Raw genomic sequence first — 17472 nt, 5'->3', positions numbered from 1 at the left:
CACATTCACCGGTTTTGAGTTGATGAGGGAAATTAAACTTGGTGGCACTGTCAAGAAGCCAGCTGGATATCACTGTGATAAGGTGTCAGGCTTCATTTTTACAGGGTATTCTGAAGCATCTTATCTTGCTCTTTTTGAAACTATTAATTCAATATGAAATACTTAAAATCTTAATTGGTCAGAGAGAGACAGCAAAATGTCCCTGACTACTGGTGTGGATTTCTGTTCCAAGTCTGAAGGGAGACTGGGTGTGAGGGGAGGTCTCACTTCTTGGATACATGTCCTGTTTGAAGTCTGCTTTTTTTTTGCAAGAGGCTCATTTGACATAGACAGCCAATGTTATAAGAGAATTCACATCTGCTACTCCTCCAGAGCATCTCCTTTCTACACACCAAGCCTTTCTTGAGCAGTCATGTTTCTCACTGGCTGGCTTGGCTAACTCTCACTCAGTACACCAGCTTTCTGGAGCACCTTGTGGAGGGGATTCCAAACTCCCCAAATGCCATAGAACCAGACACCGTGGTACTGTTCATTAAAACAACGTGGGGATGAGGCACTTCCCAATACTAGGCAATGAAGTGACATCAAGTGTTTGTGTTATTTATCTTGTTTTCCAGCAGGGTTCTGATGGCTCAGTGCAATAAAATGGCTTTGTCTGCTCAAACTAGAAGTTTATGCAGACATAGGAATACCAGTAATTTTCCACCTGAGAAACACGAGATTAAACTGCTTTCATGATTCTGGTGTGGTAGCTACTAATTCTGCATGGAGTGAAATAACATTGAGGGTCAATGCAGAACAACAATTGTGTTTTTATTTAAATCTTATTGTGTGTTGTTTGCAGGTCTTTGTGTGTAATTTAAAATAGTACTTCAAGGCACTGTGAGAAATCAATGGCTGATATCGCTGACCCAAGGCAGACTCACGTGTCAGGGATGGTTTAGGTAGTTATGTAACTGTCCCGGTAAATCTCCAGTGGTGGAGATTTCACAGCCTCCTTAAGCGATGTGTTTCACTGCTCATCTACTCCAACCACCAGAAAGATTTTCCTTGTGTCAGACTTTCTCCTGTTGCAATTTTGAACATGTTACTCTTCTCACTGACCATAGGAAGACTTTTTTTCTTTCCTAGTGTTGGTAAATCTTTATATTAACGCCCAAGCTTCCCTAGACCATCAGCTTTCTACTAGGTTGAAATTCTATTCCTTGAAATGTGCATAACACAGAAGAAGGCTACTGAAATTGTAAACCCAAAGTGCTTGAAATAATTAAAACATTGCTGTTGCTTCCTGTCTTACAAAGAACTAAATTTACAGCTTTACCATTAAGATGAGCTCATTAGGCACAAACTTCTTTCCGGAATATAACTAGAGAGAGGAGCAGCAAACCTTTTTCCTTTCTGAATACTTTAAGACTAAATAAAATAATTTTTTGTCTTAGAGGCCTTAGCTTCTGAAGAATGGAAAAAAACCAATGATATGAGCTGCATACTTTACAGAGTGGGAGTTTTTTAGTTGGTTTTAACTACATGTAAGTGATGACAATAGTATTTGTGGTTCTTCTTTCAAAATAGGTATTTTTATTCACTAGAATGTAATTTTTATATTTTTTAACATATACCACACTATGATCTATATCTTTATCAGCGGTGGGGGGGGGTTGTGCTTAGGTGTAATATTTAGCAGGTAGGACTAAATATGTTGTTAAAGTTCAGAAAAGGGTCTGGAATGAACAAAACTTTTTAAAGGTTATCACATTATCAACTATATGAGTCTTCCACTACAGTACCAGCTTCTAATGAGAAAGCGTTTCATGCTAATTTAAGAAAGCCTCAGAACTGCTGAAGAGTGCTGACCCGTAGTAGGCAAATTTATTTCATCTATAATACATAAAAGATCAGGATTTCCTTTTGCAGAAACTATGCTGAGTGTGCAACTGGGAATAGAACACTAGCTGATTAAGGTGTTGTGAAAATACAACTAACTTAAACTTTCAAAAGTAGTTTAATTAGACATTAAAATTATTGGGGTTCAATGAAAAGCATGGCTATTACCCTGAATTTTTAAAAGATCTAAAAGACATGAAATTAAGACAATTTCTCACAGCAAAACCTTGAGATTCTGAAGCATAATTTCTGTTTTACTCATTAGTTCATTATATCTTTGGTCAGAAAGCCTGTTGCTAACACTTGAGCAAATTGTCAAATACAAAGATTAGCCTGAGACATGGTCAGTGAAATTGAAAAGTGGATAGAGTGGCTAATATAATAAATTTGGCAAAGAGAGTGGTTAATATAGTAAATTGGGTGAAGATATTTCAGATATAAAGATAATAGATTTTAACATTTTCTTTCTGTCTTATGAACACTGGATTTAATCAATAATAGTATCACTTGATACTCTAAGTTATTGAAAATAACTTGGAAAACACATTCATATTTAAGAAAAAGGTTTAACCATCAAAGATTAAGGTGAGCATTATGAGGTAAATACATGCAGCTTTGCAGCAAAGCATGATGGAAAAAGTTGATACTAGCTAGCAATCAGGACCAGTATGCCAGAGAAGGATAGCCCTTGGGTTTTTGACTGTCCTCAGAAAACCACAAGCTTGTAAAAGAAGCAAATTTATTCTCAACTAGCGTATTTTTGTAAAATTTCCTCATTTTAATAATTTCCACGGAATGAACTTCTTTTTGGACTTCACTACAGATGCAAGGAACAAAACACTGGAAACAGATTCAGGTTTACAGCAGGTGCTAGAGAAAAATAACGCCGCAATTCCAAATCCATAAGGGAATTTTTTGCGAGTTTCTAATTTGTTGCCAGAATTTATCGTTAACTTTTTTCCTGTAGTAATACCAAAATACAGTGACACTTCAAATCCACTAGAGCAATTTATAAAAACTGCAGTTTGGGACATTTGTCAAATAAAAGATTGAATAACTGACATTTCTTAACTTTAACCTCTAAAATATAGAACTACAAACAAGTTCAATTCAGCATAATTCTATATCCAAACTTCAAAAATGGCCTCTGACATTGTCTGAAATATAAGCTTTTCAGCACCAATGAAGTTTGTATTTGCTAGGAAGTTGGGTTTTTTGAGAAGAGCTTAAACCTTGGTCAGAATTTCAGTCACCCCTGATTGTGGTTCAGGAAAATAAGCTACTTATGATTGATGTTTTCAACACGAATCTTAAGCAGCAAAGATCTAACATGGCCCTCCTGAGTTTTTGTGTATCAAGATGACATTTCACATGTATATGGTTCATGTCTATATATACTATACACACTACACATACACACACACACCATGTACATATAAATATATATATATATATATATAATGCACCTATGAGGGCCAAAAATCTTTTGCAGCTATTCTTGTTAGTTAAGGTACAAGCACAATCATCAGGATTCACCAACCAAGAACTGGATATGCCAAATGTTAAAATAAAGTCTGACACAATAGCTGTGCTTTTACTGTTCTTATATTTAATAGTGCAAAAAAAAAAAAAGTCAGTAGTTTACTATTTAAGATATTCCTAATTCTAAAAATATTTCCATTTGCAACCAAAAGTGCAATAGCTGCTTTTTTGCAAAAACATCAGGGAAAATATTTGAGGCCAAATTATTATACTCTTAATGTTTCTGTAGAACTGAATTATAAAACTAGCAGTCCTTTATACAACCTTAAGAATAAAGCTTTAAAAGATCTCTTGCTGAGCATATTGGCAGTATGTGTAAAGCAAATATAGTAAGTCCATTTGGAGCTCAAGCTGTACAGAAGTCAATATGTGCTAACAATTCTCTGTGCTGGCTTGTTGGATACAGCTCTTTACATCTGGGACACTCGAGAAAACTTTCATCAAGGAGGCTTGAATGTTTTGGGGAAGGACTTCTGTCATACGTGGTCAGCTTCTCGTCAAACAGAGCTTGCAGATCTTCTCGTAGTTCCACACGTCCAGATTCTCGGATTTTCTGGAAAAGGAGGAGCTTTAGTGTAAGACTGGTGCATACATGCACTGATCAAATACCGCAGGAAAAAACATTAAGGCTTGATGGCACACAAGCCTCGTGTGTGTTACAGCACTAAGCATTGTGTCTTGTTCACCGGCAGCAAGTTTGAGCAGAAGCACAATGCAGCTCTGTCACCGTGCGACAGACAAAACTAGGGAATACATTGTGATACAAAACACAGTCGTGTTCCCTGCTCAGCAGTCTGACTATTCTACATCTCCTGCAGCAGCACTGTAGGAAAAGCAGTGCCTGGCTAGCTGGCTGTCACAGGGTTCTGCTCCTTGGGACCACATACCTGAAGGATGTAAGGACACTTACTACGCTTGAAATAAGATCCCAAAGTGAGAAGATGTATGTTTATGCAAAATCCCTGACTGTATTCACCTGCAAGTCATTCAGTACATACCAGAGGTTCCAGACGGGATATTTGCTCCCTGGCCTTGTGCAGTTCCTTGAGGACTTTGTTTAACTGATGCTCCAAGTTCTGGCGATCAAGCTTTCCATTCTCTAAGTCTGTGGTGCATGTCTGGATCTGGCAGCCCCCGAAGTAAAAAATAAAGAATTAAAGTCAGAATTATTAAGAATAGGGAGGAATATTTCCCATTTATATATTTAAAGTCAGTTTTGCTCTGCAATCACATCCTACAATGGGATTAAAAGGAAAATTAAAAAAAAAAAAATTAAAAATCACTTGTTACTTTCACTACAATGAAATTCATACATGTCCATTTTACCAAAATCACCCTTAGCAGAGGTGAAGTTGAAAGATTTTTTGTTTGGAGGGTATTTCAGTTTGGACAGAAACTATGGATAACACTGTACACCCAAGCTTAGCAAATAAACATAACTGTAAAAATGTACTTGTAAAAAAAAAATAAAGAAAAAAAGGATACAGATTTTCCTCTTGACAGATGTGTCAAAATTTTTAGGAGCATCAAGAGATTATTCACAGTTGAATATTCATGCCTAGTATTGCTTTATTTAATATACTAATCATTCTTAAATTTGAAGTTAGTCTAGAAAGACTTTATGCATAATAGAGATTAAATATCAGCATTTTAGCATATAATTGGGTACCTGTTGTTCCAACAAAGCTATCCTTGTGTGCTCCTCTTTCTGTTTGAGCAATGATTTATGAAGAAGTTGCACCTACAAGGCAGAGGAACACTTGTAACAAACAACTTTCATATACAATAGTTAATAAGCTTGAAAAAATGATGAAGCTAAAGTGGGATGGAAGTAAACTTTTACATTCCCACGCCAACAGAAAATATATACCTGTTATGCAACAGCCAAACTCAATTTAAGTATCTCTACTTCCCTGAGGAAAACCCCACAGAAAAATCATTATTGCACTGAAAAGGAGAAATGCAGGATGATGTTATTGTTAAAAAAAGAAACACAAAACTGATGTTTCCTAGGTAATTGCCAGGATGCTGAGAAAAATTACACACAAAACCTACATTTGTACTAACATGACACAATGTTAATAGTATCAAACAATGCAGCTTTTTTTATAAGAGAAAAGAACAAGTTTAAGGCTCAGAAAGGACTAAACTATAATAATTAAGTAATTGCAGACATTAAAATATCCTCCGCTTTCAGTATGTATCAACTTTTATGATAATGCTGCTGTTCTGCTTCAAAAAATAAACATCTTTTAATCAGCAAGAACCAGCCTGTGTTTAGAGAGCTGAACTACTGTTCTGGTTTTAGTGTACTTCAGTGTCTAGTAAATTTTATTCTCTTATTTCAAATTTCAATTCTACATTGCTTTATTATTGACCCCAGAATTCTAGTAGCAAGTCTATCATATTTAGATGCCCTGAGGTCTGTCCTTCAAGGATGACTTTCCAGTTTCTCTTCAGCAGTTATGTGGTCATGATTTCATGTCTAGAAGAAGAAAGAATAGATTTTTTTTTTTTTTGTTAGTGCTACCATGCTGATAGGAATATTCTAAGACACCACTGCAATTCTCTGTGTAGCAGAAGTGGCACACTCCTCATGAGTATTTCATACAAACGAAGGTAAGCATTGAGTATTTTTAAAGACAAACATACAGCTCATTCATATCTTTCCCCAACTTAAGGTCCATGCCTTCCCTTGCTATCAGTCCCTTGCTTTCTAGTACTCAGGGGTACTTGCAGAGATCTTATCCATCATATACAGAATGAAATGCAGGAACTCATCTGAATGGAAAAGCAAAGGAAAAATAATGCAGCTACATGGCTACAATGGTTGGTTGAGGGCACTATCTGGGGACACAGCTGCTTATTCAGTAGGTATGAAACTACAAGCCCACATGTGCATTGTAGCTGCCAGGTGACAGCAAATATCAATGATATTCCATAGTTAGGAGCACACAATAAAATTAATTTTCACCTTTCCTATCCTCCTTTACTATTAATCTTGAGGATGAACTATATTAGAATCAATCCAATATTTTCTCACTTCTCCCTCATGTCCCACAAGACCAGGGAAATAAGTGAACAAAGAAGTTCCTTGTTTAGACAACTCAGTTTTAATCACAACGACATGAGTCTAGATCTATGCAGAGAACAGTTATCAGAGTGAGTGATGGGCCATTCTGATTAAGTATGACTTTTCATCTCTCTTGGTTCTTTGCTATTATCTCAAACCTCCAAATGCATCCACTTACCTGACAAGAAAGATCTTCAGCTTTTTTTTTTCCTTCTCTGAGCTTTTCTTTGAAAATTTCATTTTCCTGTTTTAATCTCTGCACTTTCTCTTTCATTTTATTTTCATTTTCTTGAGCCTTCATTTCAGCAACCCGTTGTGACTGCAATAAGGCATTTAAACTCATTATTTCTCCTTGTGTTTCTTCATATTTCTTTTTGAATTCATTAAGTTCAGATCTCAGCTGGGTTACAGTGCATCTTTCAGTCTCAAGATCCCTCTTAGCAGTTAGTAGCAGGTGGTCATAGTATTCTTGCTTTTCCTCTTGCAGATGACCTTAATGAGTCAGAAAAAATTGAGTTAATAATGTGGAAAAAACCCCACTTAAAAAGCAGGGCACTAAATCCTTAAGCATTTTAAGGCTTGTTAATAGAAACTGACACAGTAGGCTGTTACATAGGTCACATTAGCACCAAACTTCAGTTAAAACAGCTTTCAATAGTTATAATGCATAGTCTCCTTACCTATACAGTTACTGGAAAATTGCAACTTGGCATGTGCATAATATTCTGTGCTACAGTGCTTCCATCACTTACCCTTAAAGCAATACTACAACCTTTGCCCCAACTACACAAGCTCCATGACCCACACGGTTCTTACATGCCCTCATGCATTATACTGACACATGGGAATCTGACCCAAAGACACCAGATTCTTACTTCCACTTTTAGCCTCCCTAGCATTACTCCCTCCCCAGAGATACCCTGGGGATCTGATAGACTCCACCATTGTTGACCAAACTCAGACCATCCACTGTCTTTTGTAGACCATCTTCTTCAAATTGTATGCCATAATTTATTTCTAAATGGCAAATAGAAAGAACTAGGATAGTTCTTTTGCTAAAAAGAAACAACTGCTTCTTGGCTGGTGACTGTTACTTAAACCAGAGTTTGAAAAATTTCTGCTTGTTGACACAAGAAAAGTTTAGTAAGTAGGAAAAAATTAAGAAGCCTGCAGTAACACAGTCAGTAATAATACAAAATAGAAGCAGAACAAGGAATGCAGAATTTCATGGGATTTGCTGATTTTGGCACTGTTTCTTGTCTTTGATACTGTTATGATTGAAGACTTACCCTATTTCTTCAAAGTGTAATTTACCAGGGAGAGTTTCTAACTTGACTGTTCTCCCTTCCCTCAGCTACAAACTAAGCCTTATGTTCTCATTAGCAATACTCCCTTATAGGGTGGTGACATCCTCAGAGACAGACAAGATTTTCCTTGGAAAATGTTGTCATATCTACTTTCAACTTGTATAGCTAGATCCTTAGAAATCTGGATTTCTGCTACTGTCTAGCTGCTTGAAGAAAGGAACTTCCTTACATCCTAACTCGTGGTCTCCTGGCTGCTCTGATGACAAAGCTTTGACTGCAGTAACTCTTGAGTTACATTTCCTGGTGAGCTACTACTTCAGTCTGTCTTCATCTAAAAATACTGTTCGCAGATTTCTGAACAGCACCAAAACAAGATTATGATGATATTTTACTGTTTTCCATAAAGATTCAAACAATACAGAAACCAAGCCACTGCATGTGAGTTACCGTGGCAAGTCCATGGGTATGCTCTTACCCTACATTTAATGAATTTACCTTGCAGATCACTTGCAGCATATATGAAATAATAGTTTGATAATAACTAAAGCAAGTCAACACCTTCTGGTTCTTCTGCTCAATGTGATTTTAATTTTATTAATACTGAGAGGGTGTGCCTTACTGAGGAACTGCACAGCAAGGAAGTGTGAGCTGGCGGTGTCCAGATCCATATTGCGAAACACTATTTTGGACAGGTTCCAAAACCTATCACAGGTTTTCATGCCCTGTAACAATTGTTCATGTGAATAAAGAACGTGGCAATCTTGAGTCATTTTTATAATATTTATTTTGAAAAAAGTAAATTTAAAAAAATCTGATCCACACCTAGCTAATAAATCCTTAATGCTTCCATTATGTCGGTTGAAAGTGTACTTTGAAGGATGGGAGACACCTATTTATCTCAACACTTTCAACAAACAGAGAGGTTGCTAATAGTGTGTCAGGGCTGTTAAAACCCATCTTTGAAGTGGATAAGAACATGAAGTACTGTTGGTAAGTAACACAGATAACAGGAAGCAAAGAAATATTATTTAACCAAGTTTTACCATTAAGCAGCCAAAGCGTTGAAAACAAAGTCTTGATTTTGATTAATTGTGCTATCACTTGTTTTCAGAAAATTTATTCTATAGATAATTATGGTATGAGTCACTTGTGGGGAAAAAATAAAGTTGATACCTTCTGAACTGAATCCTTTAGATTCTTGTTGTTTAACTACTTCTGACTTCTGTTCAAGTTCAAAGATCCTCCCAAGCAATCCCCTGACATATGCTTCCCGTTGCTGGTCATACAGTAGCCACTGTTGGTTCTTCTCAAGAGCCTTCAGGAAAATGAACCGAAGAAAAAAAAAGTCTGTTGTAATTTATCAGATTTTAAAAGTGTTTGTCTTATTCCTTAAAAATGCGAGAAGTTATATATTGCACAGTTTAAAGATAAGCTATGTCTGCTGCAAATTGTAGGAATCTCCGTACAATAAATAAATCCATCTTCATTTGGAAAGATAAGGCAGGATGCTGAACATAAGTTAAAACTGCAGCAATATTAAATACTCATTAGATTACTTCTTGGAATGGGAAAATGAGTTAAAGAACAAAGGCTTTCTCGAGTCATGCCTAGATTATGGAAAATTAACTTTTCCATCGTGAATATAAAATAAAACATAAAATAACGGACCTTGAAAATGGAACTTAGAGTTTCAAAGAACAAGAACATGGAGTTTTTAGCTGATTGGATCACAGAATTATTCAGTTTGGAAGGGACCTTGGGAGGTTTCTGATTCAGCTTCATGCTATTCCAGGCAGTGCCAGACCAGGTTCCTCGAGGCTCCTGATTTGTCAGTAACCCCTTTGTTCTGATGTTCTAAGCAAGGTTTTTCAAAGATGGTGGAAATCTTATCTCAATTTTTTTATTTTGCAAGGTTTTGGTTTTTTCAATTTAAATTATTGTCTTATCACAAAATAATTTTAGATACTATATTTTGGAAGGAAATATACCCCCTGAGGTTCCATACTACCAAAAATGTATACGATGATAATTTACATTCTTATGCATCACAATACAGATTATATGCACTTGCAACGCTGTACAGGAAACTTACATCTTTCAATTGTCTTTCAACTTCAGCGCTGTTTGTTACAGCTTCCTGCAGACAAAGGACAACCTGTTAGTGTTGTTTAAAACAGATGGCTGAAAGAGCAAAGCTAATTCTATATAACTATTAATTTCACATAAATACATGTGCCTTTTGTGTTTAAAGATCTTTAGAGTTGGTTGTTCTTTTCTTTCTTAAAGGATCTAAGTTATGTAGAAAACCATTTCATATATTTAAAACAGACTGTTCTGCAAGAGATGGGAGAAAGATTTACATTTTATTTATTCCATAACTCTGCAACTCATAGTGACATTAGAACATTTCCTAAGAAGACCATCATGTGTTTTCTGTTGAACTGCTCTCTTGGAAGACCTGAAGGGTGTTCTCCAAAGAGCTTTTGAAAAATCAAGATATTTAAGATATTATTTAAGTACAGAAAAAAAGGTGGTTGTTCTATTTTCATATCCTTATACGTTTGACAATAAGCCAGACCTACAGGAGTTATTGGGGGAAAGCTACAGAGACCTCGACAGCTTCACTAGGACAACAGGAAGATTGTTAACATCTGGGAAGTCGTGCAAGCCTATCCGGAACAATAAGGACAAACTGGCTGATTTTTTGAGACCTGATCCAGAGTACAGTGCTTGAAGTATGACTCGGAGAGTTCTTGAGACCCATTTAAATCTAGAGAGCAGGTAAACAGTTATATTTCTTCCATAATCTGACATGTTTATTCTCTGCATGACAGAATGAATTTATGAAATTGTGTAGATGTAAGTCGGAGAGAACTTCAATAAGAAAAAAATAGATTGCTACCCAAATCCAAACTACATTTTTCCAATGTTTACCTATGGGTTTTGCAACATGATTTACAACAAATTTTATAACTGAAAAATACAGAGGAGCTTTGAATGCAATCATTAAACTTCAGCACTTCCTAACAAAAAATAGGATTTAAAGACACTACAATTATTTATATGAACGTTAGAATCCTGCTCAGTGAAAACTGTGTCATACAACTGTTGTTTCTATTTCAGAGCTAACATGCCACCTAGCAGTTTCAAGCAGCATTGCTAGACTTGTTTTCAAGTTTTCCATGACATCCAGTCAAAACATCAGTCATATTTGTTGTCCTCTGTTGATAGATCAGTTAAGATTTTAAAAGAAAATTATGGTTTTAGAGTAATAGGTATTTTTGTAGTTTATTGTCAAAAATATCCTGAAAATCTGTTGACTTTACATACATTTTAAATTAACTAACACAGTTCAAAGTCTCTTAAAATTGAAAATAAATATATTGCATTTAAAGTGGTATTTACTAATATACTTCATTTAGAAGTGATACATATTCAAAAGTGATAGATTAAGATATTTTGCTATGTATTTGCCTAAAGCAGAATTTCTAAGTTCCTTGTAGAGCACAGGGAACCAGCACCATCTATAGGTCAAAAGCTGGAAAAGAAAGGCACTTACTATTAGGAGCAAACTTCCCTGTGCCCCACATTGAGATACTACTGCATTTTCCATGGAACATTAGAACAGGGAGGGTTGTAAAAAACAACTAGTATATTAAACGCACTTGTAAACGCTGCCAAGGATTGGCACTATACCTACTGACCACTTAGGATGAGAGGAGAAACTCATTATTCCTGTCCTACCTCGTGTCTCAGTGAAGTATTTACTGTGTGTGATGCCATAGAAAGTACAGACAATTAGTTTTAACAACTGAGACACAAATGAGGATTTATAAGAACAGAGAGGAAAAAGATATTCTCATGACTGAAGCTGAATTAGGTGAGGATCTTAGTGTGTCTTTATTAGTGCCCCACATCTCTACTGCTGCTGCCTTCTCAGCCTGTCTAATCATTGAGTACACAAATCCAAGAAGGGCATAGTATCTGCTTAATCAACAGGGATCATTACATGTAGTATCACTAGTCACAGTAGCCATGTGAGCTTGCATAAGGGACCTTGCAGTACAGCATGAGAGAATACCCTCCCCAGCTGTGTTGCCTGAAGTTGTGCTCCCTGACTGTTCTTCATTTTGCATTCAATCTGGATATCATCTCTCTACATACAAGAATATTTCAGAATGCAATGCAGCTTACAAGAAAATTAAAACCCCATCCTAGTTTATAACAAGTATTGGTGCTTAGTGGGCACAAATTCCAATTTGCAATTACAGCATTTCTTTAGTGCTTACCTGGGATGCCTGAGAAGTGCTACTGGCTTTGTTCTCGAGATCAGAACATTTTGCCATGACGGCAGATAAATTACATTTTAACCGGTTAATTTCTTCTGATAGAGAACAAAGTAACTGTTCTCTCCTTTCTGCTTCCTTTGTTTTTTCCTCTAGTTGATTTCGTAGTAAGGAGACTTCACTATTATTGGTTTTGGACTTAAGCTTGTCTTTCAGGTTTTGGATTTCCCTGTCTTTCTCTCCAACAAGATGGTTGTGTTTTTCTTTTTCTTTTTCAAGGGAATGTATTTTCTAAATGAAACAGAATAAAAAAGTGACACAAGTGAGTAATTTAGTCTATGCAACAAATGCATTAGCAAGTTTACAATAGTTTGAGTGATCCGAGCAACAAAGTCTAGTGGACGGTGTCAGGGAGGTTGGAACTAGATGATCTTTAAGGTCCTTCCAACCCAACCCATTCTATGATTCTATGATATTCACTTTCAAAGATTCTCTCTTAGCCTTTAATTAGCTAAGAATATTATTTTTACTCAAAACAGACAATACTAGCACAATCACCTGGAATATTTCAAGTGATAGCAAAATGAGTCTGAAGTAGATGAAACAGGGAAAGAATGCAAAGAACCAAATTTCACAGGCTTGGTAGGTACTCAGTTTTCTATATGAATACAGATCAGTACAGTATATGAACCTTCAAACACAGGCAGTATAAGAACTTCAAAAAACTTCCAGTAAAGACATTGGTGATACATTTCTTAGCTTATTTCTCAGCATATTTAGTAGCTTTTGGGAAGCAGTAGAGCCTTCTTGCAAACTACATGAGAGTGAGGTTACAAAAGAGTTATAATAAAGCATTCAGGAGAAGGATCCCATTTTCCAAATTATGTGGCCCTTTAGCTTCAAAATGTGCTTTAGTAGGTATTTTCAACAGGCACTCTCTTTTGAGTAGGCCTCCAGCACAGGTAATTATTACACAGAATTAGTACTGCATTTAAGATACCTTGGGGCTTTCCACGAACTTCTGATGTGAGAGCATTTAATTTTTGGTGAGAAAGGCCGATGTTGAAATCCTACATGTTGAGAAGTCATTAGAAGATGACAAAGAAACTGAAACAAACTGAATTTTAGAGAGCCTCATTTAGGGAGTGGTTGAACACCATAGAGTGCTCACTAAAATTAAAATATTGACACCAATGGGGGTGATTTTCCACCTGAAAACTAGGAACCCACTATTAAGTAACCAACATTGAGCAAGCAGCAAATGCTAACAGACACAGCAAATACACTAAGGAATTTAGCCACAACTGTACATGAGCTGCCCAGGCATAGCTGATCCTTGGCTTAGGATTTCTCAACTGACATTGTGGCACAGACACAAGCAAAGCCTTTTTTCCAAAAGAAATGGCCTAGAAATATTAGTGTGCCTAGTCTCCATTAGCTGTATCCTTTGAAAGAGTCTACTTAAAGTTTTGCAGTCCTTCTGGGAAGCCTGACAGTATGTGACTTGGTCACATATTAAGTCTTGAACTTCTCTCTTTGCAACCACAGGTTTACCTTGGATGGAATTTGCAGTCTTAGTTTCTGCTCTTTGGTTGCAGTGGAAGAATAATGTAGGGACCTGATTACAGTTTTATTTACCTATAGCTGAGTGGGAGCTTGACAATTCAGTTCAGGCAAACACTCAGCACTTTTTGGCATGTTCTTAGACAAATGTTTGCAAACATAATATTCTTTGCAGGAAGTGCTTCAAATAATTCTCTGAGACCTGTTGGACACGAGAGGACAGGTCCTAATGGACTAATTGGCACCTCTGGCCTCAAGTCTTTGTATTTAGCAGCCTTGTCAGATGACTGTCATTTTATTAGTTCAGTCATCTCTGAAAAGTACATGAGAATGTCAAACTAAAAGTTTGTCTAAACTGTCTAACAGTACTAAACCAGCAGCGACATCAAAGTAAGCGAAGTTTCGAGAGGAAAGGTGGGGCTCTCGCTCCCGGGTCGGGCAGGCCCGGAGGCCCTGACACGGCACGGCCGGCTGGGCTCAGCCCCGCTCACCTGGAGGAGCCCGCTCCTCTCCGCCTCCGCCATCCCGCCGCTCCCAGGGGCGGCTTCCTCCGTGGGATGATTCCTCAGCCCAGCGCTCTCCTGTTTACCCTTCTCCAGCCCACTCTCAGCTCTGGAGCTGCTCGACTTTAAGCCCCACTTGCCCATAATACGATCTTTGGCGGTCTTGGGGTTCATCTTTCGGCGCCCGTAAAACCCAAACGCGGCGTCACGGAACAGCGATCCCTTCTAGCGGGCAGGACATGGCTTCCGACAGCTGGAGTCAAGCGCAGCGCTTCCCGGATCCTGCTGCCGGCTCTCGCTCCGTGGGACGGGACGGGGCCCGAGCACCCCAAACCACAGCCCGTCCGGCCCCGACCCGGCGCCGCTTCCGGGAGTTTGAATCCCGCGGCTCCGGCCCGTCAGTTCCGGGGGTTTGGAGTTCGTCACGGTAGGCCGGTGTGGAGGGACGGGCGGTGCTGCCCTCTCGTGTCGCTTGCCGGCGGTGCCTGTCCCCACCCTCCGCCGCGGCGCTGGCCTGGCTGGGGCCGCGATGGCTGAGCGGGGAACGGGTGCCTCTCGGTGCTGTCCCGCACGTGTCTCTATCCTCGTCCCTCCCTGAACACGTGTGCTTCAGATTACTTTTTTTTCTCTTCCTGAAGTTCTCCAAATCTACCCAAAATCTAATAATTTTAGAAATTCCAAAATAAGGTGGGATGGTTCTCTATGATCGTATAAGAACTAGGCTGAAGTGTGCTTACATGTGACTCATCTTGCTGTTTTCCCCCCTCATCTCTGCTTGGCACACGTGTTGCAGTGGCAGCGTGCACTTCTCGGGCTTTAACATCTGTTCCACAGCTGAGAAAAACTTGCTGTAACGCTGAGCTCGGGGGAGCTGGGAGCTGTTGTGCCTGTCCATGTAAGTTTTACCTTGTTACTGCGTATGTTTATGTTAAGACAAAACATATGCCTCCAAACAATACAGAGGGTCATACCACCTTTTTGGTTAGTTAGTTGGTTGTTTTTCTTTGTTTTTGTGGGTTTTTTTGCTGTTGTGGGTTTTTTTTTGTTGTGGTGGTTTGTTGTTTGTTTGTTTGTTTGTTTGTTTTGGTACGCATTTTCTTAATTATTTTCCATTTTTAGTTATGCATATATATATTCATAATTTCTCAATATATCTACTAAATCCAGCGTGCTCCGTGACGAAGCTGCAGCACTTACTGTGCAACACGTCGTTGTTCCAGAACGCAACGGGAGGGGGAGAACTTACACTGGTTTTGGGGACCGTCGCTAGTTTGTGACTGTAGGCTGTCACGGAGGCAAGCCAAGAGCATTTGCAAACAATGAAGTTCTGCAGATTAAGACGGGAAAAAAATATAAGCCATCGTGAAATTTCATACCTTGGTATAGCAAGATGAAGATTTCATATTTCTTGAGTACTAGAGTCGTGTTTAATGTTTCATGTTGATGTTGCTTAATGCTTACTCTTGCCTTAGTTACTTACTAGAGATTTATCACACAGCTTCAGAATAAAAGCAACCAAAAACCCTCCAAAATAAATCTGCACTCGTTTTTGCACTGTGTCCTTTCTGTTACAGGATTTCATTAGCGAGAGCTGTTTTTTGCGCAGCAAGACAGAATTTGGTGTCAATTTACAGGACTTTTTTTTTCCTAGATTGAGTAGCTAGTCCGTCATAGATCCACCCATAGACCTTCCTTAGTGTAAACCAGCAATTCCCTGCCTCCTCTTCCTGCTAGCATTTCAGTCCAGAAGTTAAGGAGTGTGAAACTGAAGACTTCCTTGAATTTATTTTGTAACAGTCGACATTTAGGCAAGACGGGAAACAATGCTTCGGGTAATTGTGGAATCTGCTACCAATATCCCTAAAACCAAGTTTGGGAAACCAGATCCTATCGTTTCTGTTATTTTTAAAGGTAAGGAAAACTGTCATAAATGTAGTCAGGGAGGAGGTTTTGTGTAAGGCAGTGCCCTTTGTAAGCATTTGAAAATCTGTGAATACATGTTTTCTTGAAGCTATGTCTGATGTAGTTTTAGGGAAGACTTTTTAATTAGAGAGACAGGAGTTACCTGAATGAAATTTGAACTGGATGGAGTGCATTGGTCTGTTCTGTCCAGCTGTGCTTCTGTTTCAGGATCCACATTTTACAACCTTTTGCAAGGGCTTACCCCTGTGCTTTAGAAACACAAATCTAATTGCACAGATAAATCCACTTTTAATTCTGCTATTGAAGATTACCTTGTTTTCCATCTAAAAAATCCTTCTTGTCTTGATCACTTTGCACAGCCACTGCTCACTGTTACACATATTTTTATTGTGACTGGGTTATTGTTATTAGTAGCATGTTGAAAACAGTAGTTACTGAAGGTGTTTGTTTTTATTTTTTGGGTGGTTTGGTTTTTTTTTTTACAAACTGATGTGCACTTCAAAATTTTGCCTGTTGAGAGTATTTAATTTAAAGATTTAGGAAGGAAACCACATTTTACACTTTCATTGCTCGTCAGTTATATATGGGATAAGAAGACAGTGTGATAAAATTAGCACTTATATGTAAAGCTATTTTACTTTAACTGTTGCCATCATTTACTCACTTAGTCTAGAGGAACTCCATTTCAGATACTGATTTATCTTTAAGGTGCCAAAACCTCCAAGCAATTTTGGATCATGTAATACATTAACCCAAACTGTTACAAGCAGGCATCTTAATTCCTGGTGACCTGGTTTCCTAAGTTTGGGGTTTTTTATCCCCTTGTGTGTTAGAACAAGTGGCAGAGACTGTCTCAGTAGCTTTTGGAACTTCCTAGCTCTTAAAATACGATTTTACTTGCCCTGCAAAAGTGATGATACTATAATTTCTCTGTTTATTCCATATTCTGCTACTTCTTAAGTATCCATATTCTCTTTTCAGTTCCTTGTCTTTTTCTTTGCTTTCCTGTTACAGTTTTGCCTTTGTGTTGCCTCTGTTCCTGCAGTTTTATACTCCAGAGTTGGTTTACGCCTCCACTTCTCTAAGTCTTAAATGTCTGTTTAATCCCTCCTTGTAATCTTTTGTTCCTAATATGTGCTCTAATGCAGTTCACTTTTACTAGTAAATATAAGTTACAGATATTTTTTTTCCCGCATTGCTGGATTTGTTTTTCAGTCTTTCAGTTATCCAAACACAGAACTTGGACAACAGACATTGAAGGAATGAGTTTATATTTATGCTTTATGTGCTATAACTGGGATTTTTAGTGTTCACAAACATGCTTAACCAGTGTCACAAATACAACTTCAAAATTGTGACAGGTTTAGTAGGATATTTAATTTCTTATGCCA

At 37.8% G+C, this 17472-nt stretch overlaps 2 protein-coding genes and 1 long non-coding RNA gene across 7 annotated transcripts in view; 2 read left to right on the top strand and 1 right to left on the bottom strand.

The window, feature by feature from the left end:
* Positions 1-2619: 2619 nt before the first annotated feature.
* Positions 2620-14689, bottom strand: CEP55 (centrosomal protein 55). Its single transcript, XM_017804224.1, has 8 exons — positions 14147-14689; positions 12096-12383; positions 9899-9943; positions 8980-9121; positions 6678-6991; positions 5096-5167; positions 4425-4550; positions 2620-3979 (listed from the first exon to the last, which is right to left on the bottom strand). The coding sequence occupies exons 1-8, from the start codon at positions 14330-14332 to the stop codon at positions 3773-3775; spliced, it is 1380 nt and encodes a 459-aa protein (XP_017659713.1). The 5' UTR covers positions 14333-14689; the 3' UTR covers positions 2620-3772.
* On the top strand, positions 14649-15681 carry LOC108492184. Its single transcript, XR_001873028.1, has 3 exons — positions 14649-14845; positions 14952-15053; positions 15326-15681. It is a non-coding gene; the product is annotated as an uncharacterized LOC108492184 (long non-coding RNA).
* A 215-nt stretch (positions 15682-15896) lies between these two features.
* The window catches only part of MYOF (myoferlin), a 66820-nt gene continuing 65244 nt past the window's right edge, over positions 15897-17472 (top strand). For all 5 annotated transcript variants that reach the window (XM_017804096.1, XM_017804094.1, XM_017804095.1 and 2 more), the window contains exon 1: positions 15897-16069. In XM_017804096.1, the coding sequence (XP_017659585.1) occupies positions 15982-16069 (88 nt within the window). In that variant the 5' untranslated portion in view covers positions 15897-15981. The remainder of the gene's footprint in view (positions 16070-17472) is intronic.

Source organism: Lepidothrix coronata, unplaced genomic scaffold (genome assembly GCF_001604755.1).
Source record: "Lepidothrix coronata isolate B3197 unplaced genomic scaffold, Lepidothrix_coronata-1.0 Scaffold8, whole genome shotgun sequence".
NCBI classification, from domain to species: Eukaryota; Metazoa; Chordata; class Aves; order Passeriformes; family Pipridae; genus Lepidothrix; species Lepidothrix coronata.
The sequence above is the reverse complement of the archived record's forward strand: the minus strand, read 5'-3'. Positions and strand labels throughout refer to the sequence as shown.